General features: G+C 44.2%; 1 protein-coding gene across 1 annotated transcript in view; it reads left to right on the top strand.

Annotated features, from left to right (window-relative positions):
* Positions 1 to 578: 578 nt before the first annotated feature.
* The window catches only part of HMGCLL1 (3-hydroxy-3-methylglutaryl-CoA lyase like 1), a 61,684-nt gene continuing 41,617 nt past the window's right edge, over positions 579 to 20,645 (top strand). The window contains exons 1-5 of the mRNA XM_083607356.1: positions 579 to 818; positions 10,429 to 10,506; positions 11,068 to 11,175; positions 17,872 to 17,967; positions 20,304 to 20,452. Of these exons, the coding sequence (XP_083463482.1) occupies positions 702 to 818; positions 10,429 to 10,506; positions 11,068 to 11,175; positions 17,872 to 17,967; positions 20,304 to 20,452 (548 nt within the window). The 5' untranslated portion in view covers positions 579 to 701. The remainder of the gene's footprint in view (positions 819 to 10,428; positions 10,507 to 11,067; positions 11,176 to 17,871; positions 17,968 to 20,303; positions 20,453 to 20,645) is intronic.

Below are 20,645 nucleotides of genomic sequence, written 5' to 3'. Positions count from 1 at the left end.
AAAAAAATTCCTGCTTTTTTGACATCACCTGCTCCCAGATCGCAGCTCTCTCCCTATGAAAGTGCCCCAAAGTCAAGTCTGCTGGAAATTTAATACTCTTGTCTTTTTGGTCCTAATTGCTTCTCTCTTCTCGTAGTTCTTAATGGCGTAAGCAGCGCTTAAAGAGGCTCTGTGACCGCCACCTACTGGAACAGGAACTAAATATTGCTTAAACGGACTCCCCACCACCACACATACTGCGCGCACCCTCTGTCTGCCCCAGTTTAAAATTCAGAACGGTTGCAACCTTCCTTATTAGACGGCAATCTAAGGAAGCAGTCCCACCTAACTCTGCATGGCATGATCCAGCTATTCGTCAACCCCTCGCGGCTTCCGCGGTGGAGAGCACAGCCTGGCCTTTGCTGGGATGCGCTTATCCCCCAGCTGCGTTACCTGGCGAAGGATGCTGAGGCTGCCTGAGCATCCGCAGCATCAGCATCACGACGCCGACCCAGCGAACTCCCGGCAGCCCCTCTCGGCCAATGAGCGCCGCCGCTAGCGACGGCGACTCCTCGGATTGGCTGAGGTGGGCGCGCTGCCTCCGCTCTCTCCGGGCCTCGGTTCCGGCGCGGGTCTCTGCGCGGCGACGGCAGCGGCGATGGCTGGCCGCGGCCGCGGGGGGAGGAGACGGCGCTGCGGGCGACCTTGAGAAAGCAGCGGCCATGGGCAACATGCCGTCGGCGCTGAAGCACTGCCTCAGCTACCAGCATCTCCTCAAGGAGCAGCTGTGGATCGGAGAAGCGGCGCCGCAACCCACGGCGCTGCAGCATCCTGGGCAGGTACCTGAGCGCCACGCAGGGACGGGGGCGGCGGTGATGTAGGGCAGCAGGTGCCCTCACCCCTCCACCCCTGCCTCTTGGGGGGACCCACCCGATCCCTGACCCTGACCACCACCGAGTTAGTGGGAAAGCCCCCTTGGATGGCTTAGGCCCCGTCAGGTGGGTGGGGGCCCCTACTTATTTGGGACTTGGAGGTGCCTCCTCTATATTGCATACATACATATAATTAAATTTCCACAAATGTCACATAAAATTGCATAATACATTTTTCTTTTGTTTTATTGACTTCCCATCCCATTTTCCATGGTGGTTTTTTTTTATTCACCCTGTCTTCACGCTTTAATATCATAACCATTATACAATAATGTCTCATTCTTTCTGTTGCTCATGGTTCAAATCCTGCTTGTGAATTCATCATACTATAATATTTGTTTAAATAGTCTGAAAAGAATTCCATACTTCCATAAAACAGACACCATTAGGTTCTCTTGTTTTAGCTGTTAGTTTTGCTTCTAAACGCTCACCTATGCTTTCCCTCTGGGCAGTGCAGTTGTTGAAACTGCTCTCCCTTGGATCGCGTGGTAGCTTCTTGCTTTGCCACCCAGTAAGGGGGAGGAAGCAGAGTTGGAAGTGGCCGCTTGCTGCCCATCTGATCACTTGCCAGTCTCTCTGGGCAGCAGCAGGCCCAGTCTTCACTGGTGTGCCACCCAGACAGAGAGACTGAGATGAGCAAGCAAGCAGAGGCAGCAGCCATAACCACTGCATCCCCTTGCCTTCTGGGCTGGGGAACTTGTGCCTCTCCAGATGTTGTGGGCCTCCAGCTCCCATCAGCTACAGCCAGCATGACCATATGTCAGGAATTAGGGGAGATGTAGCCTGGCAAGATCTGGAGGGCATCAGGTTGGCACATGCACCTGTCAAAAACTCTAGTGCAGTTTCCCAAGTGCAAGCTGTATGTTAGGCATTTGGAGGTAAAAGTCATAGTTTGGGGAAAACGGACTCACAGGCCAAATTGGGACTTGTGCCAGGCCAGATTTGGCCTATGGGCCAGAGGTCACTACTCTTGTTTGATAGCTAGTCCTCTTTTGAGTTGAGCAGGACCATGTATACTCCAGCTATCCCAAAGCAGTCAGGAAGCCACACTTCCTGACTCATCTCTGAGAGACAATTATAATTTATACTTTCCTTTTATCTCTTGCACTGTGCAGGTAGCTAAAGCCCAGGGTAGTCATTATCCACCCTGCCCCCGGTGTGTTGTCACCTCTTATAATGTCAGTAAAGCCACTTTGACAGCTCCCCCCCAAATTAGCTAATGGGACAGGGTTGCCATATGGTGTGGATCATTATTTCTGCCTTACTGAATATTCTTCAATATGAACTTTGTGATATAGGAAACATCTGTTGAAAAATCCAAGCCTCCGGTTACAAAGGTCTAACCTTTGGGTGGGCAGAAGTGCATAGCTTTTGGGATTGGAAACATTTGAGTTGTGTAGAAAGGGGTATATCGACTGACATAAAGTTGCAAAAAAACAAGCAAAACAAAAACCCAAAGCCCTCTTCCTTTTCACAAGCAGATATAAGGCAGCAGGACTGCACTGGCTTGGTATAGAGAGGATGTTTTTAAGGTTGAGAGCCAACAAGCTGAAGCTCAATCCAGATAAGACTGAGGCACTGTTAGTGGATGGTTCACTAGACTGGATGGATGGGAGATTGTCTGCTCTTGATGGAGTTACACTCCCTCTGAAGGAGTGGGCATGTAGCTTGGGGGTACTTGTGGATTCTTTGCTGTTGTTTGAGGCTCAAGTGGCCTCGGTGGTGCGGACTCCACAAAAAAGAGAATTTAGAGAACACTATGCAAAGTGACTTTTCCAGAGGGGCAGAAAGTAAGGAAAAGAATAATCTAGAAATATTCTCAGGGGAAAAAAAAGTATTTTGGACATTTTGGCTCGGCTCTGTAATGGACTGTTTTGACACACATTGAGTATTTACATTTTTAGGGTACCTTTAAAGCACTTTAGAGGCACACCATATATAGATATATAGATATATAGATTGTGTGTGTGTGAACTTGCCCTTAGAAGATCTGCAGAAGGTTTTCTTTGGTACACAAGGAAGTAAAACAGAGATAAGCCAAACTTTAAACATCAGAGGAAAATCTGCTTCCTCTTATGTACACATTCCTGATGAGTTTCAGTCCTTGGAGGACTTTAATTTTCCAAATTAAGTAGTTTTCAAATTGGCAAATATCCCTTGGAGCGTTCTATTATTTCAGAAGTGTTTTGATCTAATGGATTTTAGAAGCCATTATTACTTCTGGTAATCAGTTTATTACCATTAGATGTCCTTAAAAAGTATGGTTTTAATTTTAAGGTTGCTAAAAGTCTTAGATCTTTGGAACCATTTTATTGCTGTGTATTTTCCATCATGTTTTCATTCTCAGGCTGGCTACTTGCTATCTGTTTATGTCCCCACATATTTATTTTTCTCTTTCTCTTCTTGTGTATACTACTTCCATCATTGTTACTGTTGTTGTTCTGTTATACTATTTTGATATCCCACCCCTATCTCGGGGAGGTTTAAAGGATAATAAAATATAACCAATCACAAAATAATTGAAACATTTAAAATATCATACCTTGAAACAAATATCCTGAAACAACAGATCAAAAATATAATTGAAATGTTTATTAAATTGACAAGTGGTGCGGAAGCGGAATGTACGTCCACAGGGAGAGAATTTGACAGTCAGGGCACCACCACATAGAAGGCCCTTTGTCATGAAATTGCACAGTAGGCCATATTAATCCCTGGTACCATGACCAAGGTGCTGGTTGGAAACTATTATAAGAGGCGTTCCTTTAAGTACTTGAGCCCTAAGCTGTACACCTTTACCAAGACCTTGAATTGGGCCCAGTAGCTCGCAGGCAGTCAGTGCAGTGCTTTGGAGATTGCTGATACATGATTCCATCTTGTATCACCTTGCGATAATCCAATCATGAGGTTACTAGAACAAGGCTATCTTAGGGGTTCACACTTCTGCTTATTCTGTGCCTAGAAAGCATGGGATTGGGACGTGCCCCACTGCTTTCCTTGGGGGCAAATGTTAATCCACTGAAAACCCAATTGATGTTTGCTTTGATTCAACAGTAAATAGTGGGTTTCCTGGGGCAATGCAGTGGGACAATCAGAAGTGTGGAGAAGCTTTTAGTCCATTTAGATGGTGAATGAGCTTAGGCACTGAATTATCCTCAAACTACCCACCTGTTCCTTCAGGAGTAGTGTCATCCTTTCCAGAACAGGCCATATCCCTAATTCCGGGATCCAAGTTACTGGAGTTGATTATTGGTCCATCCCATGCTCAGCCTATCCTGAGCCAGGTGGAATGTGTGTCATCCTCATGCTAGTGACACCACCATCCGAATCCACAAATGACTCATCTCAGTGATTTTTTAAAAAATAGACGTTGAATAGCTAGGGGGACAAGATGGAACCCTGCAGGACCCCACTGGAAAAGTGCCATGGGGCTGAGCAGCAGTCCCTTAACACTACTTTCTGGGAGTGGTCTTGTAGGAAGGAGCAGAACCACTGTAACCCAATGTCCCTGACTGGAAACTCACAGTGTGGGGAGATCTAGGAGAATCAACAGGGTGACACAGTCTCCCATTTATCTCCTGATAATGGTAATCAGGGTGACCAAGTGGTGTGTCAGTGCTGAAGCCAGATGGAAATGGGACTGCGTAACTGCTGCATCCAGGACCATCTACTGCTGGCTGTCCACCACTCAATCACTTTGCCCAGGAAAGGGACATTCATGGTAGGGTAGTAGTTGTCCATTTACCCCAGAGGCCAAGGAAGGGGCAGCACTACCCCTCCTGCAATGAGGCATTATTCGCTTCCTTAACCCACCCCCTTGACCTTACAAGCCATGATAGGCAAGGATGATAGGACCAGAAGCAGCCGTCTTGCACCAAGTCAGGCATTTGGACCATCTAGTTCAGTATTGTCTACTTGGATTGGCAATGGTTCTCCAGGGTTTCCGGCAGCCTTGCCTGTAGATGCCAGGGATTGGACCTGCATGCAAAGCAGTTGCTGTACCTTGAGCAATGGTCCTTCCCCATGAGGTGGATCATCTGTTGATTTCCTTGAATGCCAGATCTCACATCCCAGGAAGTGATTAGCAGGCAGCTGCATGTGCTTGTTTGTTTCTGCATGTGGGTGTCTCAAGTTTGTTTGCTTTATTCGCTTACAGTTGGGATAAGTTTAAAGAAGGCTGTAATTCCATGATTAAAGGTCACTGGCATTTTTCTGTTATAAACCTCTATTTCCATCAATTTATAACTAAGCATGCGTGTGTGTGGAGGGGAATGTTTTCATGGAAGTATTTGGCAAACAACATGATCACAGGCCCTGGTAGTGCTTTTCTCTTTTGCTCAAATGAGGTAGCAGAAGAGGGGTGTGGAACTGAAATTTACTTTCCGATTTACATGGCAGTACTTTTTTTTATTTTGGGGGGAGGGTGGGAATGGCTGGTTTTACAAGCTGTTTGTTCTTCTTTGGCAACACCTGATAAATGGAAAATGCTTGAGGCTCTTAGGCTTTCATGTAAACTGTTTCCTTGTTGATAGTCAACATAATTTAGCCATAGTGCTCACCACTTCACAGAGCTAATACCTAATTCAATAACCAGTCATTATCTTTAATCATCAGACATGCATTTTTGCTGGATCAAATTTAGGAAGAAATGTTACATTGACAGCCCATCAGACAACAGCTTTGTGCAGCATTAACTGCCAAATTAAGACCTTTTCTTAAAAGAAATTTCCTCTAGCTTTTAATTTTCATATTTAAATTCTGGCTTAAGTTTAAATGCGATTTTTAAAATTTAAGTTCTGGTTGACAGGAGTGATTTTTCCTCAGGTTTGTTCTCTACTTTTGCCAATTGTACATTTTGATGTTTATGTATTTAAATTTTGAGTGCCGCTTTGAGCTTTTCAAGGAACAGAGGTTATTTAATATTGTGTAAGAAATTCCTGCTATTCTGATCCTACAGGCACTAGTCTGTTACACCCCAGTTTCCTGAGCAGTGAGAAGTTCAGGGGCAGCACAGCAAGATTTGAGGTTGTCTTCAATCTAGAACTTGAGTAGACCCATTAAATTAATGGAACTAGAAGAAGAAGAAGAGTTTGGATTTGATATCCCGCTTTATCACTACCCAAAGGAGTCTCAAAGCAGCTAACATTCTCCTTTCCCTTCCTCCCCCACAACAAACACTCTGTGAGGTGAGTGGGGCTGAGAGACTTCAGAGAAGTGTGACTAGCCCAAGGTCACCCAGCAGCTGCATGTGGAGGAACGGAGACGCGAACCCGGTTCCCCAGATTACGAGACTACCGCTCTTAACCACTACACCACACTGGCTCCACCATTTTGATTCCACTGCAGATCCACTCCATTTAAGAATATCCAACACACATTAAAAGCACATGGATTCATCTAATGAATTCTGGGAACTGTATTTGCTTTTCAGAGGGCTCCAGTTCTTAGCACCATTAAACTACAGTTCCCACAATTCTTTAAAGTCATGTGCTTTAAATGTCCATTAGATATACAGCATGTGTTGTTTCTCAGTGGGTCTACTCTGGGTAGGACTACCATTGGATACAACCATTGGATGAGAGAATATTGGATATATTTTTTATTTATAGGTTGTAGTCTAGCAGCATCTGGAATGCATCACATTGGTGACCCCCTACAATATGCAATAACATGTTCCTGACCTTTGACTCCACTTGTACACGCAGGTTTACGGGTGTGTGCCTGTGCCAGTCAATGTGACAAGATTTGGCTCATAACGGTTGAAAACTATTATGACAATAAAAGCTTTATGCACGTTTTGAACGCATCCTGTTTAAAGTATGATACGTTTAGCACACTTCAGATCCTCTTGCTTCTTTCACAGATGTGTTTATATCACGAATGTGGCATTTGCCTTGTAAGCGCAATTATCTGATAATCATGGAAAACCTCAAAATGCAATGCCCTTTTGTCAGGAGGGCTTCCACTTATAAGAAAAAGCACTTTCCGAAAGGGGTGGGGGATGTTATTTAGCAGATGTGAAAGTTTTGCCTTTATATTTAAATAAAATAGGTTTATGTTCTCCGCAAGTGTGGGCCTAGCTTGGTCCAAGGAAGGTTTAGCCTGCCAGATGCCGTATGTGATCAGAGATGTTGTGCAGCTGTTTCCCATTTCTTTTTACACCGCTCACATAAATGCATAGTAACTGTACTGGATTTTTTTTTAAACTGTACTTTAGCAGTCATTGAAGGATGTTACTACATGGGATTTAATTTAACTTGCAAAGCTGTTTGTGGCAAGGGAGGTGACACCCACGATGGTGGATGCGAGAGATATACCCAAAGGCACAGCATTGTGAGGCTCATTTCCCCTTCAGATTCTAGATACAAAAATTTAAGACACCTGCCCCCAGCCCCCCAGTGTGAGCCATGTCAAAATATGTGCCTTGGGTAAACAATGATGCATTTGGTTGTGTGCATTTCGAGAGTTCCACTTGTGGAAGATTTTGCAGTCAAACATAACAGTGCATGCCTATGCTTTTTAGTAAATTAAGGGGGTTAAGGATCATAGAGCTGTGAATTGCTAAAGAAGGCATGGCTAGGTCGTGCTCCCTCACTTTTGGGGAGGTAGGAAGTAAGGCTTCTTTCTTTCTTTCTTTCTTTCTTTCTTTCTTTCTTTCTTTCTTTCTTTCTCTCTCTCTCTCTCTCTTTCTCTCTTTCTCTCTTTCTCTCTCTCTCCCCCCTCTTCACTTTGAACCACGTAACTGAGCAGACATCTGAGGCTGGGGCTCCAGACTCAGACCACATGCTTGAGACCAACTAATGTATTTTATAAGCAGGAGTACCTACCCTGTGTTGTTTCTGCTGTAGGGTTGAACAGTGCTCTGATTATTGTAAGTAAAGCATTTAAACTTACTTAAGGTTGTGGACTATTCACTCAGACAAGGGTAGAGGTGGGGGAGCACATTTGAGAGCACTTAATACTGGGACATTTTGAGCTCTAACAACCTATATTTTCAGCACTTTGCAAACTCTGCACATATTTCTGTTTTAAACTCTGCTGGGGGTTTTTCCGGCTCTTTTGAATTTCAGGCAGTCAGCAGTTTATTCTTTTGTAGTTTCCCACACACGTGGGACTTCAGGATTAACTAATATTCCCCAGTTATTTCCCAACGCTTGTCAGTGTCCTCTCCTACAGAAAGCAGTTCCTGACTCCTACCCAGGCACCTGTGCTGCAAGTCTTGTCTTCTGTCTGCACAAATCTTCCCCTCCTCATTGATACTTCCATGGTTAATTGGGACTTAATGAAATGAAGGTCATAGTTATGAAGGCATAGACCTTTTAAATGGCTAGAGCTTCAGATATTGAAGCAAGAACCTTATGTTTGACCATGCTACAGCAACTTTTACAGTCTGCTTGCTCACGTTGCTCTGGTCGAGGAGAGGGAAGGGAACCTGTGGTCCTCCACATGCTGAACTACAACTCCCTTCATTTGTGACATGTTTGAATTTAGCATACTGGCTTTGCATACCAAACTAGGCTTGATTATTTGTGGTAACTACTTCACAATAGCTTAATTCTACCCTATGGCTTTTTGAATTCTTTGGATAGCCTTATTAGTCAAATTTGAAATCTTTACTTGTCATATGCCCATCTTCGTTTTCTTTCTGAATTTCCCAAGTTTTTGTGCTGGTCCTGGGGGGGTTACTGTGCGGTGTGGTCTGAGTCCGGTCCTGGGTCGAGGGTCTGGAGGCTGTCTGTCAAGGGCGAAGCGGAGTCCAAGGCAAGGAGCCAGGCATGGTCAGGAACTCCGGAAGAGCAGGTCAGGGTGCTGGCAGGAACAGGTTTCAAGCAATGTTGCTCCTGCAACCTGGGACTGGGCTGACTGGCCTTTATCTCCTCTGAGGCCAGGGGTGGTCCCGGCCCACAGGTGATTCGCCTCTCCTGGCCTTAAGGCGAGCACTCCTCCTGAGAGAACTTAGTTCCCTCCGCCTCTCTGCCCTGAGCCTCTGCAGCTCAGGAGAGGCTGGAGGGTTACTGGACCCAGAGGCAACCTCACCTTCCCCTGACAGGGCTGGGAGAGGAGCACCTGCAGGCAACGGGTCCTCAATCACCTCCGGAGCCAGAGTGGATTCATCTGGTGTCTGCTCCTGAGGATCTGGCACAGGTGCGGGCCCTTCAGATTCAAGGCCCTGCCCCGGCTCAGCCGGCCCTGGAGGCGGGGACTCCTGTGCAGGCTGGGATTCTTCAGGTTCAGCCTCTGAATCAGATTCCCAGGCCATCACAGTTTTAGTTTCTCTCCCCCCTCCTACCCAATTGGCTTCTGTCTAAGGCAGGGTTTCCCAAACTTTGGTCTCCAGCTGTTTTTGGACTACAACTCCCATCATCCCTAGGTTGCAGGACCAGTGGTCAGGGATGGTGGGAATTGTAGTTCAAAAACAGCTGGAGACCCAAGTTTGGGAAACTCTGATATAAGGCAAGCTGTGATCCTCCAGATGTCCCTGGACTACAACTTCCTTCATTGACAATGCTGGCTGGGGCCTATAGGACATAATCTGAAGAACTTCAAGTTCTGAACCTCTGGTCTAAGGCCATGGTTGAAAATGGGTTTTTCCTGAAGGGACGTTTAAAGAAAGGAATGATAGTGGGGTGTCATTGGCCAAACCCCACTTCTCAAAGTAGCCTGCCAACAAGACAGATGGTCATAGCCAAGCATCCCCTCTAGACTGGTAACTCTGGAGCAGATTTGCCACAGGTGCTGCCAGTCACCAAGCCTTAGGTACACAGAAGCTGCCTTGCAGAGGTAGACCATTGGTCCATCTAGCTCACTGTTGTCTACATTGGCTGGCAGTATCTTTCCAAAGTTTCAGATAGGGGTCTCTAACAGGAGATACCAGGGATTGAACCTGGGGCATTCTGCATGCAAAGCAGTTGGTTTTAGATAGTAGTAATAATAGTAAGTTCACAAATATATGTTTTGGCTGTGTAAACTATTTTTGGAGGAGGTATGATCTATCTGAGTAATCACGGAATAATTATTCTTAATTTCCCAAAGTGGTAGTGGTGGTGGGGAAATTATACTGGGCCCACATGTTTCCTGACAAATATCTACTCTTTAATCCTAACACTGTGGGAACACCTTGTGGTTATTATTGGTGGTTTGAAAAGCACTCTGCACATATTCTGAGAATTTTTTCTTTTTTATAACTTGCCCACTCCTGGACTCATCCCTAGTACCTCAGGTTACATACGCCTCAGGTTTCATACGCTTCAGGTTACAGACTCTGCTAACCCAGAAATAGTGCTTCAGGTTAAGAACTTTGCTTCAGGATAAGAACAGAAATCGGGCTCCGGTGGCGCGGCGGCAGCAGGAGGCCCCATTAGCTGAAGTGGTGCTTCAGGTTAAGAACAGTTTCAGGTTAAGTATGGACCTCCGGAACGAATTCAGTACTTGAAACAAAACTCTTTGGGGCAGTGCCCCAGAGTGGGAGCCCTAGCACAAATTATCTTTTATTTATTTACACACTTTTCTGTTTCAGGAACTGCTCACAAGTGGATTTCCCGAATTTGTTAAAATAGTAGAAGTCGGGCCTAGAGATGGATTGCAGAATGAAAAGGTAAGTGGACAATGTGAGCTGAAGGGCTGAGTTATGCATGAAAGCCAGGAAGTTTAAAGCATGAAATGGATCTTCTGAAATACGTATGACTGAAGTGCTTCAGTGTGTGCATGAACTTTGGTTTCAAACACACACAAACACATGTGTAGTTAATTGATTATGGAGGGCTTCTAATATCTTTCTACGGCATTTCTACAGCAGGCGGGGGGAAGCTGTAGCCAGGAGCACTGGTCGGCAGCAGGGGCCACCACAGACTTGGCTTCCCAGCACATTCATTGTTACCATGTACCTGGATGTTGCGAGGGCAGCGTGGGAACAAAGTTGGGGGCAGGGGCACTGCTGGTGTGCTCACATTGCCCTGACCTCCCCACCTCCCTGTCAAACTCATATCCCTGTAGGTGTGCCAATTTGCTTTTGCCTGGAAAAAAAAAATAGCACCCACCTGCGATATCTGCCATTTTTATTTTATAGCATTAAAAATACCTGTTTTTGTTGTTCAAAACGCTTTTGCCACATGCTAAATTTTGTACCAATACAGGTCTCCCCCTTACTTTCCCACAGGCTATAGTCCCTACAGATGTCAAAATTGAATTCATCAACCGACTTTCCAAAACAGGCTTGCCTGTCATAGAAGTGACGAGCTTTGTTTCTTCGAAATGGGTACCTCAGGTAGGTAAAATGAAAAACGCATCGTACAGAAGGATCCAGCATTCTTATGCTATGTAGATTCCCCATAGCAGGAATGTCTTTCTGAACCATCTTCCCCCTACACCTTCTGCCTTATACCTGTTAGTCACCTCCCACCTGACTTTGCCCTGCCTTGTCCACACTTGGCACTCAGGACAGAGGAACGTGGCAGCTGCATTATGCCAAGTCAGAAGAAGAAGAAGAAGAGTTTGGATTTGATATCCCACCTTTCACTCCCCTTCAGGAGTCTCAAAGCGGCTAGCATTGTCCTTTCCCTTCCTCCCCCACAACAAACACTCTGTGAGGTGAGTGGGGCCGAGAGACTTCAAAGAAGTGTGACTAGCCCAAGGTCACCCAGCAGCTGCATGTGGAGGAGCAGAGACGCGAACCCGGTTCACCAGATTACGAGTCCAGTGCTCTTAACCACTACACCATACTGGCTCAATTGGTCCATCATTACGTGCAGTGTAAATTAATAACACAGAGTCTTCTTAGGTAAAAGAATAAAAGCTTTACTGAATTAAAATGAACTTGTTTGCAAATAACAGCATGGTGAACAGAAGATTAAATAATAATAATAATAATAATTTATTTATTTGTACCCCGCCCATGTGGCTGGGTTTCCCCTGCCACTCTGGGCGGCTTCCACAGAGACCAAAAATACACTAAAATGTCACACATTAAAAACTTCCCTGAACAGGGCTGCCTTAAGATGTCTTCTGAATGTCAGGTAGTTTTTTATCGCTTTGACATCTGATGGGAGGGCGTTCCACAGGGCGGGCACCACTACCAAAAAGGCCCTCTGCCTGGTTCCCTGTAGCTTTGCTTCTTGCAATGAGGGAACCGCCAGAAGGCCCTTGGCGCTGGACCTCAGCGTCTGGGCAGAACGATGGGGGTGGAGACGCTCCTTCAGAGCTTCAGAGCATACACAGAGTTATTGAGTCACACATTATGCATCAACAGTCTCCATTGAGCACAAGCTTCACAGAGCACAGGGTCCCCCACTCACAGACACACAGACTGACTGAGTCTTCCTGCAAGCAAATACAGTCAAACCTCGTTCTGCACCCGCTTCCACTTGCATCCACTTCAGCGAACGTCCGCAGCAAACCCAGAAGTACCAGAATGGGTTACTTCCAGGTTTGCCGCTTGCGCATGCACAGTAGCGCTAAATCGTGCTTCGATGTGCGCCGTTTTCGGCTTGCGGGTGGGCCTCCGGAATGGATCCCATCCGCAAAACGAGGTTTGACTGTACTTATACAGAGAATGAGTCTTCCTCAAGATGAGTCACAGTGATTCAGCGTGCTAAATGATTCTGCAGCTTTTCAGCATTTCACAACATTCCTAGACTCCTTTACTGCTTCTGCTCTCAAATACCTTTGTCACATGACACATCAAGCTCAGTCTTGTTTACGCTGACCAGAAGTGGTCCTTCAGCATTCCACATGGGAGTGTCTCCCAGCTCTACCTGCAGATGATGGGCATTAAACTCAGGGTCTTCTGCTGGCAAGACACCACTGTTGTCATTCCATATTTCTCCGTGGAGCCTCTAGTGCTCAGTTGATGTCAAATCTCACATTTTACTATTGTAGCAACAAGGGAGCAGAGCCTGGTTTAAATCAGCTGGCCCAATGAGCTGGAATAAGAATTAAATGTTCATTCAGTGGAGGTGCAAAAGCAATCAGCCGCTGTAGATATCAAATCCATCTGTCTTCAGTAAGCTTATAATAGCAAGTAATTGACCAAAGTGATCCTCAATATACCAAAAGCCTTCATTTATTTCGGACAATTTCCTGGACTGAATGGGACTTGGCAGCCCTTTCCGTATCAATAATGTTAATTGGGTGAAACAGAAATATTCCTGGTGTTGCACTGTGCTGGGGAGAGCCTAGTATTAGTAGTGTGTGTCATGCCACAGAGAGATTCTGTGTTAGTTTCCTGTCCTCACCCCTCATGAGATTAATCTATAGAGTAAATGTTGATTTTTATCATAAAGTTGCCAAGCAATGAATGGCCTTTGAATTAGGTAGGTCTGTGTCTGTTAACTATATTAGGATCCCAGAATGGGTTTGAATTTAGGTAGTTTGTTGGTGAAGATTGTGGCCTGAAATTGGTGTCTTAGTTACTTAATTGGCACAGTTTGACAGCTGTGTCAGTCAATGCAGAGCTAAAATGCAAGCTGCACCTGTACCCCAACTCTTTCCTCACTGTGCCAAATTTGAAGAAAAAGAGACTTTAAAATTTTGTATGTAAAGCTACCAGGGCAATTTGCCTTTCAGATGGAAATGCCTACACCTGTCTTTCTAATAATGAAGGCTTTGCAGACCACCAGTTTTTCACTACACTGATGGAGCTTGAACTTTTATTACTGCAAAGGTGTCCCTGGTGTGTTGCTCCCATGAGGGATATTCTACCTACCCAAATATTCCTAAAATGGGGAAAATATATGGGAGTTCCATGAGTTCCATTTCCTGGTATACAGTTAGGTCAGTTGCTCTACTCTTAAAACTTTAATACAGAACTTGGTTTGGACCAAACAATGCCACAGTCCAAATGGGGACGACTAGCAGGCCTAAATAGTCCTGCAGAATAGAAGTTATCTACCGCTGCTTTAATAAAAAGCCCGAATAATCTTCAAAACCCAGACACAACATGAAAGTGGGCAGGTGGGAATGGCGGTAAAGCAAGTGGTTACTTTGTCCCATCTAAAAACCTAAGATACTTCTTCCTGACCTCAGATGAAGGAAGCTACAGCCGACAAGGCCAAGGAAGTCCTACTGAAAGCAGAGGATATGACAGATCCTGCCCTTTGAGCTCTTCTCCAGCCCCAGACTTCGCAGCAACTAAGCAGACCTCCGAAAGCATATTAGTGATTTTAGCTGATGCCATGGTAATCTATTTTAAATTAAAAGAACTCATCTCAGTGCCCTCCTGCCTGCGATGAAAGCCACCTTAAAAGAGACAGCTGCTGCTGCTGCAGACTGCGCTCTAGAGCTCAATCTCACTTTTCAGAATGGAGGCCAAGAACGGCAAATATCAGGTGAAAGTTGGAGGACCTGGAGAGTTTAAGTTGATCCAAAACGTTTTTGGTTTTTTTGCATTTTAGGGGGTTGAGGGAGGGAGAACAGGATCTGGAATCATTCTTGTTCACCTGGTTATTTAAACCTCTGCCGCCAGAAGATGGATAGAGTGCCGCTTGTAGAAAAAGCCCCACCCCGTTAAGCCAAACCAGTGTCTACAGGCTCTGTTGCAAAATTATAACATGATTGCACAAAGGAGGACATTCTCAGCGACTGGTTTCCTTTCATGAGGTTCCCATCCAAGTAGTTCAAGATTTATGGCCTAATACCCTGAACTGCAAACAATGGATGAAACCAATCACTGGGAAGCCTAACGGGAGGAACAGCTGGTGAAGAGCAGATCAGGCAGCTCTGGGCAGCGCAGGAGGGGCCATGCAGCGTTGTCAGATGTTTGCAATGAGGGATCATGGGGCTGGCAAGCCCCTTGACCCCCCAGCTATAAAGCATGATGACTCAGAACAGTTCAGGAGAAAATCTGGTCTTAGCTTGAAATCTTGGTTGTATGCAGTGCTTAAAACAGTTTTCAGCAGGCATAGGCAGACTTGGCCCTCCAGATGTTTTGGGACTACAATTCCTATCATCCCTGACCACTGGTCCTGTTTGCTAGGGGTCATGGGAGTTGTAGTCCCAAAACATCTGGAGGGCCAAGTTTGCCAATGCCTGGTTTTCAGGAAGAGTTAATCAACCCCCGCAGCACACATGCAGTGGTCCCAGTCAACATCACCACGCCTTCACTATCTGAAAAAGGGGGCGGAATTGCACACTCTCTAACATGTCTGGGTCAAAAACTGGGATGCACGTCTTCCAGGCCATGCTCCTGGGTGAGTGACCCATGCAAGACCATGGCCAAAGTACTTTTTTGGGGCAAGATTGTGGTGCCCAAAATGACTACCATGCTCTTGCGTGACAAAACGGGGTGTTTTCCCGGGACAGTTGAGGGGTATGGCATTGTATTCATGCATCTCTGTCATAATGTATAGTTGTATAGTTTGGCCCACACAAAGGAGGGAAATCTGCCAAACCCGGTGAACTGTCTTGCTATCTTGTGTTCTCCATATTTTCCTAGAAGCTCACACTAAAAACACTGTCTAGCTCACTACGCTAGAATAAATTACTCCAGCTCATGTTGTACTCCATCTTTCCCCAGCCTGGTGTCCTCCAGCTGTTTTTGACTACAGCTCCCACTTTCCCAGATCATTGGCTACACTGGCAGGGGCTGATGGGTGTTGGAGTCCACAAACATCTGGAGGGCACCAGGTCAGGGAAAGCTGAATCAGAACAGAGGACAAGGTTGTTCCTTCAAGGAATATCTACAATCTAAAGCAACCATATACCTCCCTTTTCATCCCCTCCCCTGATTTTTTATTTTTTGGAAATGTGTTTTTCATTTCTTCCTTTTCCTGTGAGCCCTTTTGGGTAGCAAATTTGGCCTGGGCTTGCTTGGATGTTGGGAGAGGGGATTTTATTCCCATTTCAAGCCTGAGTGTTTTGTTTGAATGGCTTAGTTGATATTTAGATTACATTCTGTTTATATGCCATGGCCATGTTAACTTGGAGATGGAGTTCAAAATTCTTAGCGCACTTTATTTTCTCTGGTCCTGAGAATAGATTGACTAGTTTTGTTTCCATCTCCTTTCTGTCTGTCTGCCTTGCATTTTAAAGCCCTTTTACCATTTCCCTGCTAATGTTTTGTTTGGCAGAGACCTTCTGACTAGAAAAAGCCAGAAGAAGTAGAAAAAAAAGTTCTGCAGTAGCAAAGGTGCCATCTAAAACAGGATCCCACACCTATAATCAAAATCGCCAAGAATGATAAAGGGCTGCCATTGAAAGGCTTATTGCTTAAGTATCCTGTTGCACTTTGAAAGTTAATTGCCTAAATGTTAAAAGTACATGTTAAAGTAAGAGTCTGCTTACAAGGAAAATATTGAGGGGACAAATACATTATATAAACCTTATTTGCAATGATTAAGTTTCATGGAGCTTGAATTGCACCTTCACTTTAGCCTGTTAATTGTATTTTCAGTTATGCTGTAAAAAGTGCAGGATTTTGTCACATTGGTGTACCATTACGTTAACTATTTGGTTTCAAAGGTTTTCCTTAGCCTAGGAAGTGTGGGCAACATTCTTTGTTTAATTAAGGGATTAAAGGTTTGGGAAGCAGAAGTCAGGGTTCATTTCTGTGATTATTTACTTACCCCACTTCGGTCCTGCTTTCTTAGAATGCAAGTAGATACCCTGCCAGGTACCAATAATATAATACCAATCCTATAAAGCGTTAGAAATATTTAAAACAACAGGAACAGTGCAATCCTATACACGGCTACTCAGAAGCAAGCTCCGTTGAAGAGAGAAATAACTAAGGCTATGCATATATGATGCCTTCAAAACACACTTTAAGCACATTCCCCTCCATCACCCTCGAAGAATTCTGGGCACTGTGGTTTGTTAAGGGTTGCTGGGACTTGTAACTCTGTGAGGGATGAACTACAGTGCCCAGAATTCTCGGAGGGTCGGAATGTGCTTTATAGTGTGTTTGCAGCCCTGCTTTCAAATAAGTGCACATAGGGTTTTAGCCTGGAAATATTAGGTTACAAGGGTTCTGTAGGCTGGAGAGGGGGAAAAAACAGGAATGAGAAATCACCTAGTGCCACAGGGATAAAATGTGAAAGTTTTTATGCAACGTAAAAGCAGTTATTGAGTTGAATCCAGGACCCCCCCCCCCATGATTGAAAATCTACTCATGGGATGCTGCACTGAAGGAGGGGGGCAGGTGTATGTGTGTATATTTAAAAATTGGGGTTTTCTACAGAAATGGTAAATCCAGATTAAATAGGACATAATATGGGGTGGCATTTTGATGAGGATGATGTCATGAGCCTTTTAAAATGCCACATTTATTCACCTCCCTACAAGGACGAAACTGCAAAGGGATCAGCTTATCTGAGCACACAATACGCTGCTGTGTAGAAGTGCCCAAAGTCTCTTAACAATGAAGTAATAATAATAATAATAATAATAATAATAATAATAATAATAAAATTAGCATGCATAATCTTTCCTCGCCCATGACTTTGAAATACACACAAAAAAAGACGAGATGAGGCCATTAAATAAGCTATTTTATTCCTTTAAAAAAACTTCTTTAAAAAATTAAAAAATGCTATTGTTTTCATGCTAAACATAGGTACCCAGAGATCCAAACAATCCAGTCCTTTGCATAAAGCAGCCTTTCTCAACCTGTGGGTCCCCAGATGTTGTTGAACTACAACTCCCATCACCCCTAGTTAGCAAGGCCAGAGCTCAAGGATGATGGGAGTTGTAGTCCAACAACACCTGCGGACCCACAAGTTGAGAACCACTGGCATAAAGGGAAGGGGCAAAATTGGACATGGAAGTTCAGTCCATTTTGGTGCAAAGATCACTTCTATGTGACTTCTTGTGAAATGAACAAAGTTTTACTTTATTGATATTTAATTGTGTTCAGTCCTGTGTTTCTACATCATTTTTTAAAAATGGTTACCTTGTCAGTAACCAATGAATAAGTACCTGATACTGTCATATGACTTTAAGAAACTAAAGCTACATTTTGTCTTTTAAGATGGCTGATCACACAGAAGTCATGAGAGGAATAGAATGCTATCCTGGAGTCCGTTATCCAGTCCTTACCCCTAATCTTCAAGGCTTCCATTCTGCTGTACGTATACTGCATGGCTTTATCTTTCAGTGAAGCTCCAGGGTCTTAAACATATTTAGCTATTTTTATCAGAGGTCAAGATTGCATGATCTAACCCTATCCGTGGCATAAATTAGGCTACAAGAAGACTGGAGGGTGCCAACATTAGAGCAGGCCTTCTCTGTGGTGGCTCCCTGCTTGTGGAATGCTCTCCCCAGGGAAGCTCGCCTGGTGCCTTCATTTAGGTGCCAGGCAAAAACTTCTCTCTGTAACAGGCCTTCAACCTGATAGAACATTCTGTGCCCTTTAAAAAGTGTTTGTGGGAGTGGGGGTTATTGGTTTGCTTTTCTTCTTGGTTTATTATTTTTTGGGTTCTCATTTTGCATTTTTATGTTGTGGACTGCCCTATGATCTTCAAATGAAGGGCAGTATACAAATTGAAGAAACAAACAAAGAGAAATAAGTAAGCACAATCAGAAATCTATGCTAAATTTCACATGAACAACTTCAACTCAGTACATAACAACAACTTTTGCTGAATAACAAGTGGGGTCTGCAACAAAATATGGCTGTGTTGAGTGCTGCTGTTCAGGATTCCAGCAACTCAGTTGCACACATCCCTTTCCATTTCTTTGCTACCAGCAATGCATGGTCTCTGAACATATTCAGTCCTCATTGGACTGTTTTTGGAGTCCCTTTCCTAAAAACAGATTTGTAGCTCTTCGGGGTTTCTTCAATCCTGTTTGTGGATGTTGTGCCTTTGTCTATATCTGTGTGATCCTGAAACAAAAGGTGAGGAAGAAATTAGTTTGTTTGCATTCAAATACTAATCTTTCTAATTCACTCTTCTTACAACAACATGTGAGCTGAAACACAGCTGCTTGTCAAAGTTTGTGCTTCCCTGAATTTTGAGGTGCAGTTCTGCAACTGAAGAATTGTTTAAGAATGCATAAAATAGAGGGGACGTGTGCATATATTAGTAAAAAATATATATGCATAAATGCATTGTATTGGAGCAGGCATAGGCAAACTCGGTTCTCCAGATGTTTTTGGCCTACAACTCCCACAGGACCAGTGGTCAGGGATGATGGGAATTGTAGTCTCGAAACATCTGGAGGGCCGAGTTTGCCGATGCCTCTATTAGAGGGAATGGCTTATAAAATTACATATATTGGGCAAAATTGCACACAAAAATGTGTAAATCAGGAGAAATGCACAATAAAATGCTGACAAATTCTAATGAGGACAACATGGAAACCAATGTGGAAATGTGGAACTTATTTGGAGACTGGTCAAATGAGAAACTGAGATACAATGAAATTGACAGAATTGCCCGCCCCTGGTGTGGGAAGACTTGAATTGGTAATAGTGGGAATGATGTCAACTACACATTTTCTAAGTTGACATTATGGTTTCTGGTGTCTTCTTAAAAATGAAATGCCAAAAAACAATCTGTTACACCTCATCTTTGCTTTCCACCTGCATTTGACAGCTTTCTGTGATCTAGGCACAGGTAGGAGTGTTTACAAAAAACAGGACCGTCTTATTTCTAGAATTCTGCTTTAGTAGGGTTGCCATACATCCAGACAAGGCTGGTATTCTGGATATATGGCAGCCCCTGCCGGTAGTGTAGATTTTGGCAATTTTCATTAGCAAAACTACAAAAGCTCAACAACTTTTGTGTCCAGATTTTCACTTTTTGAAATACGGCAACCCTAGCTTCAGAGGAGAAAAGAGATTTAATTCACATAAACAGTTAAGGCTTTTCTGTGAGCCCCGTAGTGACTGTGCAAAGTGCATGGCCTTCTGCCTCAAAACCTTCACTTGCTTCCATGTGGGAAACTCATCATCTAGAGGACTCCCATTTATTTCAATGACACAGGTTTGCTCGAAAGGACATTTAGATAATTTTAGGGCCGGTGCCTCACTTGTGCTTTCGTAACTCATTTTAAACATGCGGAGAAAGAGGCTTTCTGTAAAGCAAAATCAGTGTTGCTTCCTGGAGTGATCATTAGGATAATAGCGTCATGAACCAACAGAGGCAATGAGTTTAGTTTATTACAGCCGCAGTGCAAATGCACGTTTCCAGGAGAGTAAATCCCATGCAACACAGTGGGACTTGCTTTGAAGTAAACAAACAAGTATGGCGTGACACCAGTTGAAGTCATTTTCCATTTAAATCAATGGGAATGATTTCTTCTGGACCAACCTTTGTTAGCTAATGCTTCAGATAGTAGGCTTACTGCTAAACACAGCATGCACAAAGAAAGAAAGATGTAAAGTTATTTACTGGGGAAGGGGGAATAAACAAAACCCAACCACATTTGTTCTGTTTTTTGGTCCTGTTTGATTTTTAGATTGCTGCTGGTGCAACAGAAGTGTCCGTCTTTGGTGCAGCTTCCGAGTCTTTCAGCAAAATGAATATTAACTGCGGCATTAACGAAAGCATGGAAAGATTTGAAGACGTCGTGAAGTCTGCCAGGAAGATGGACATTCCAGTGCGAGGGTAAAATGAAAAAGGCCACGTTTAACCAAGCTAGCAAATTTGTGAAAGCTGCCTATAAGTTCATGATGTTGAGAAGTTTTTTTTAGAAACAGAAATGGACTGTGGCGCGTATGATGGGGGGAACAGAGGAAGGACTCGCTTGCTGTGTTCAATTCAGGAGTGGCCTGGGGGGTGGCTAGGCCACAGCTGGACT

Source organism: Podarcis filfolensis, assembly GCF_964270895.1.
Source record: "Podarcis filfolensis genome assembly, chromosome: 3".
In the NCBI taxonomy this organism is placed as follows: Eukaryota; Metazoa; Chordata; class Lepidosauria; order Squamata; family Lacertidae; genus Podarcis; species Podarcis filfolensis.
This window is presented reverse-complemented; position numbering and strand designations above follow the sequence as displayed.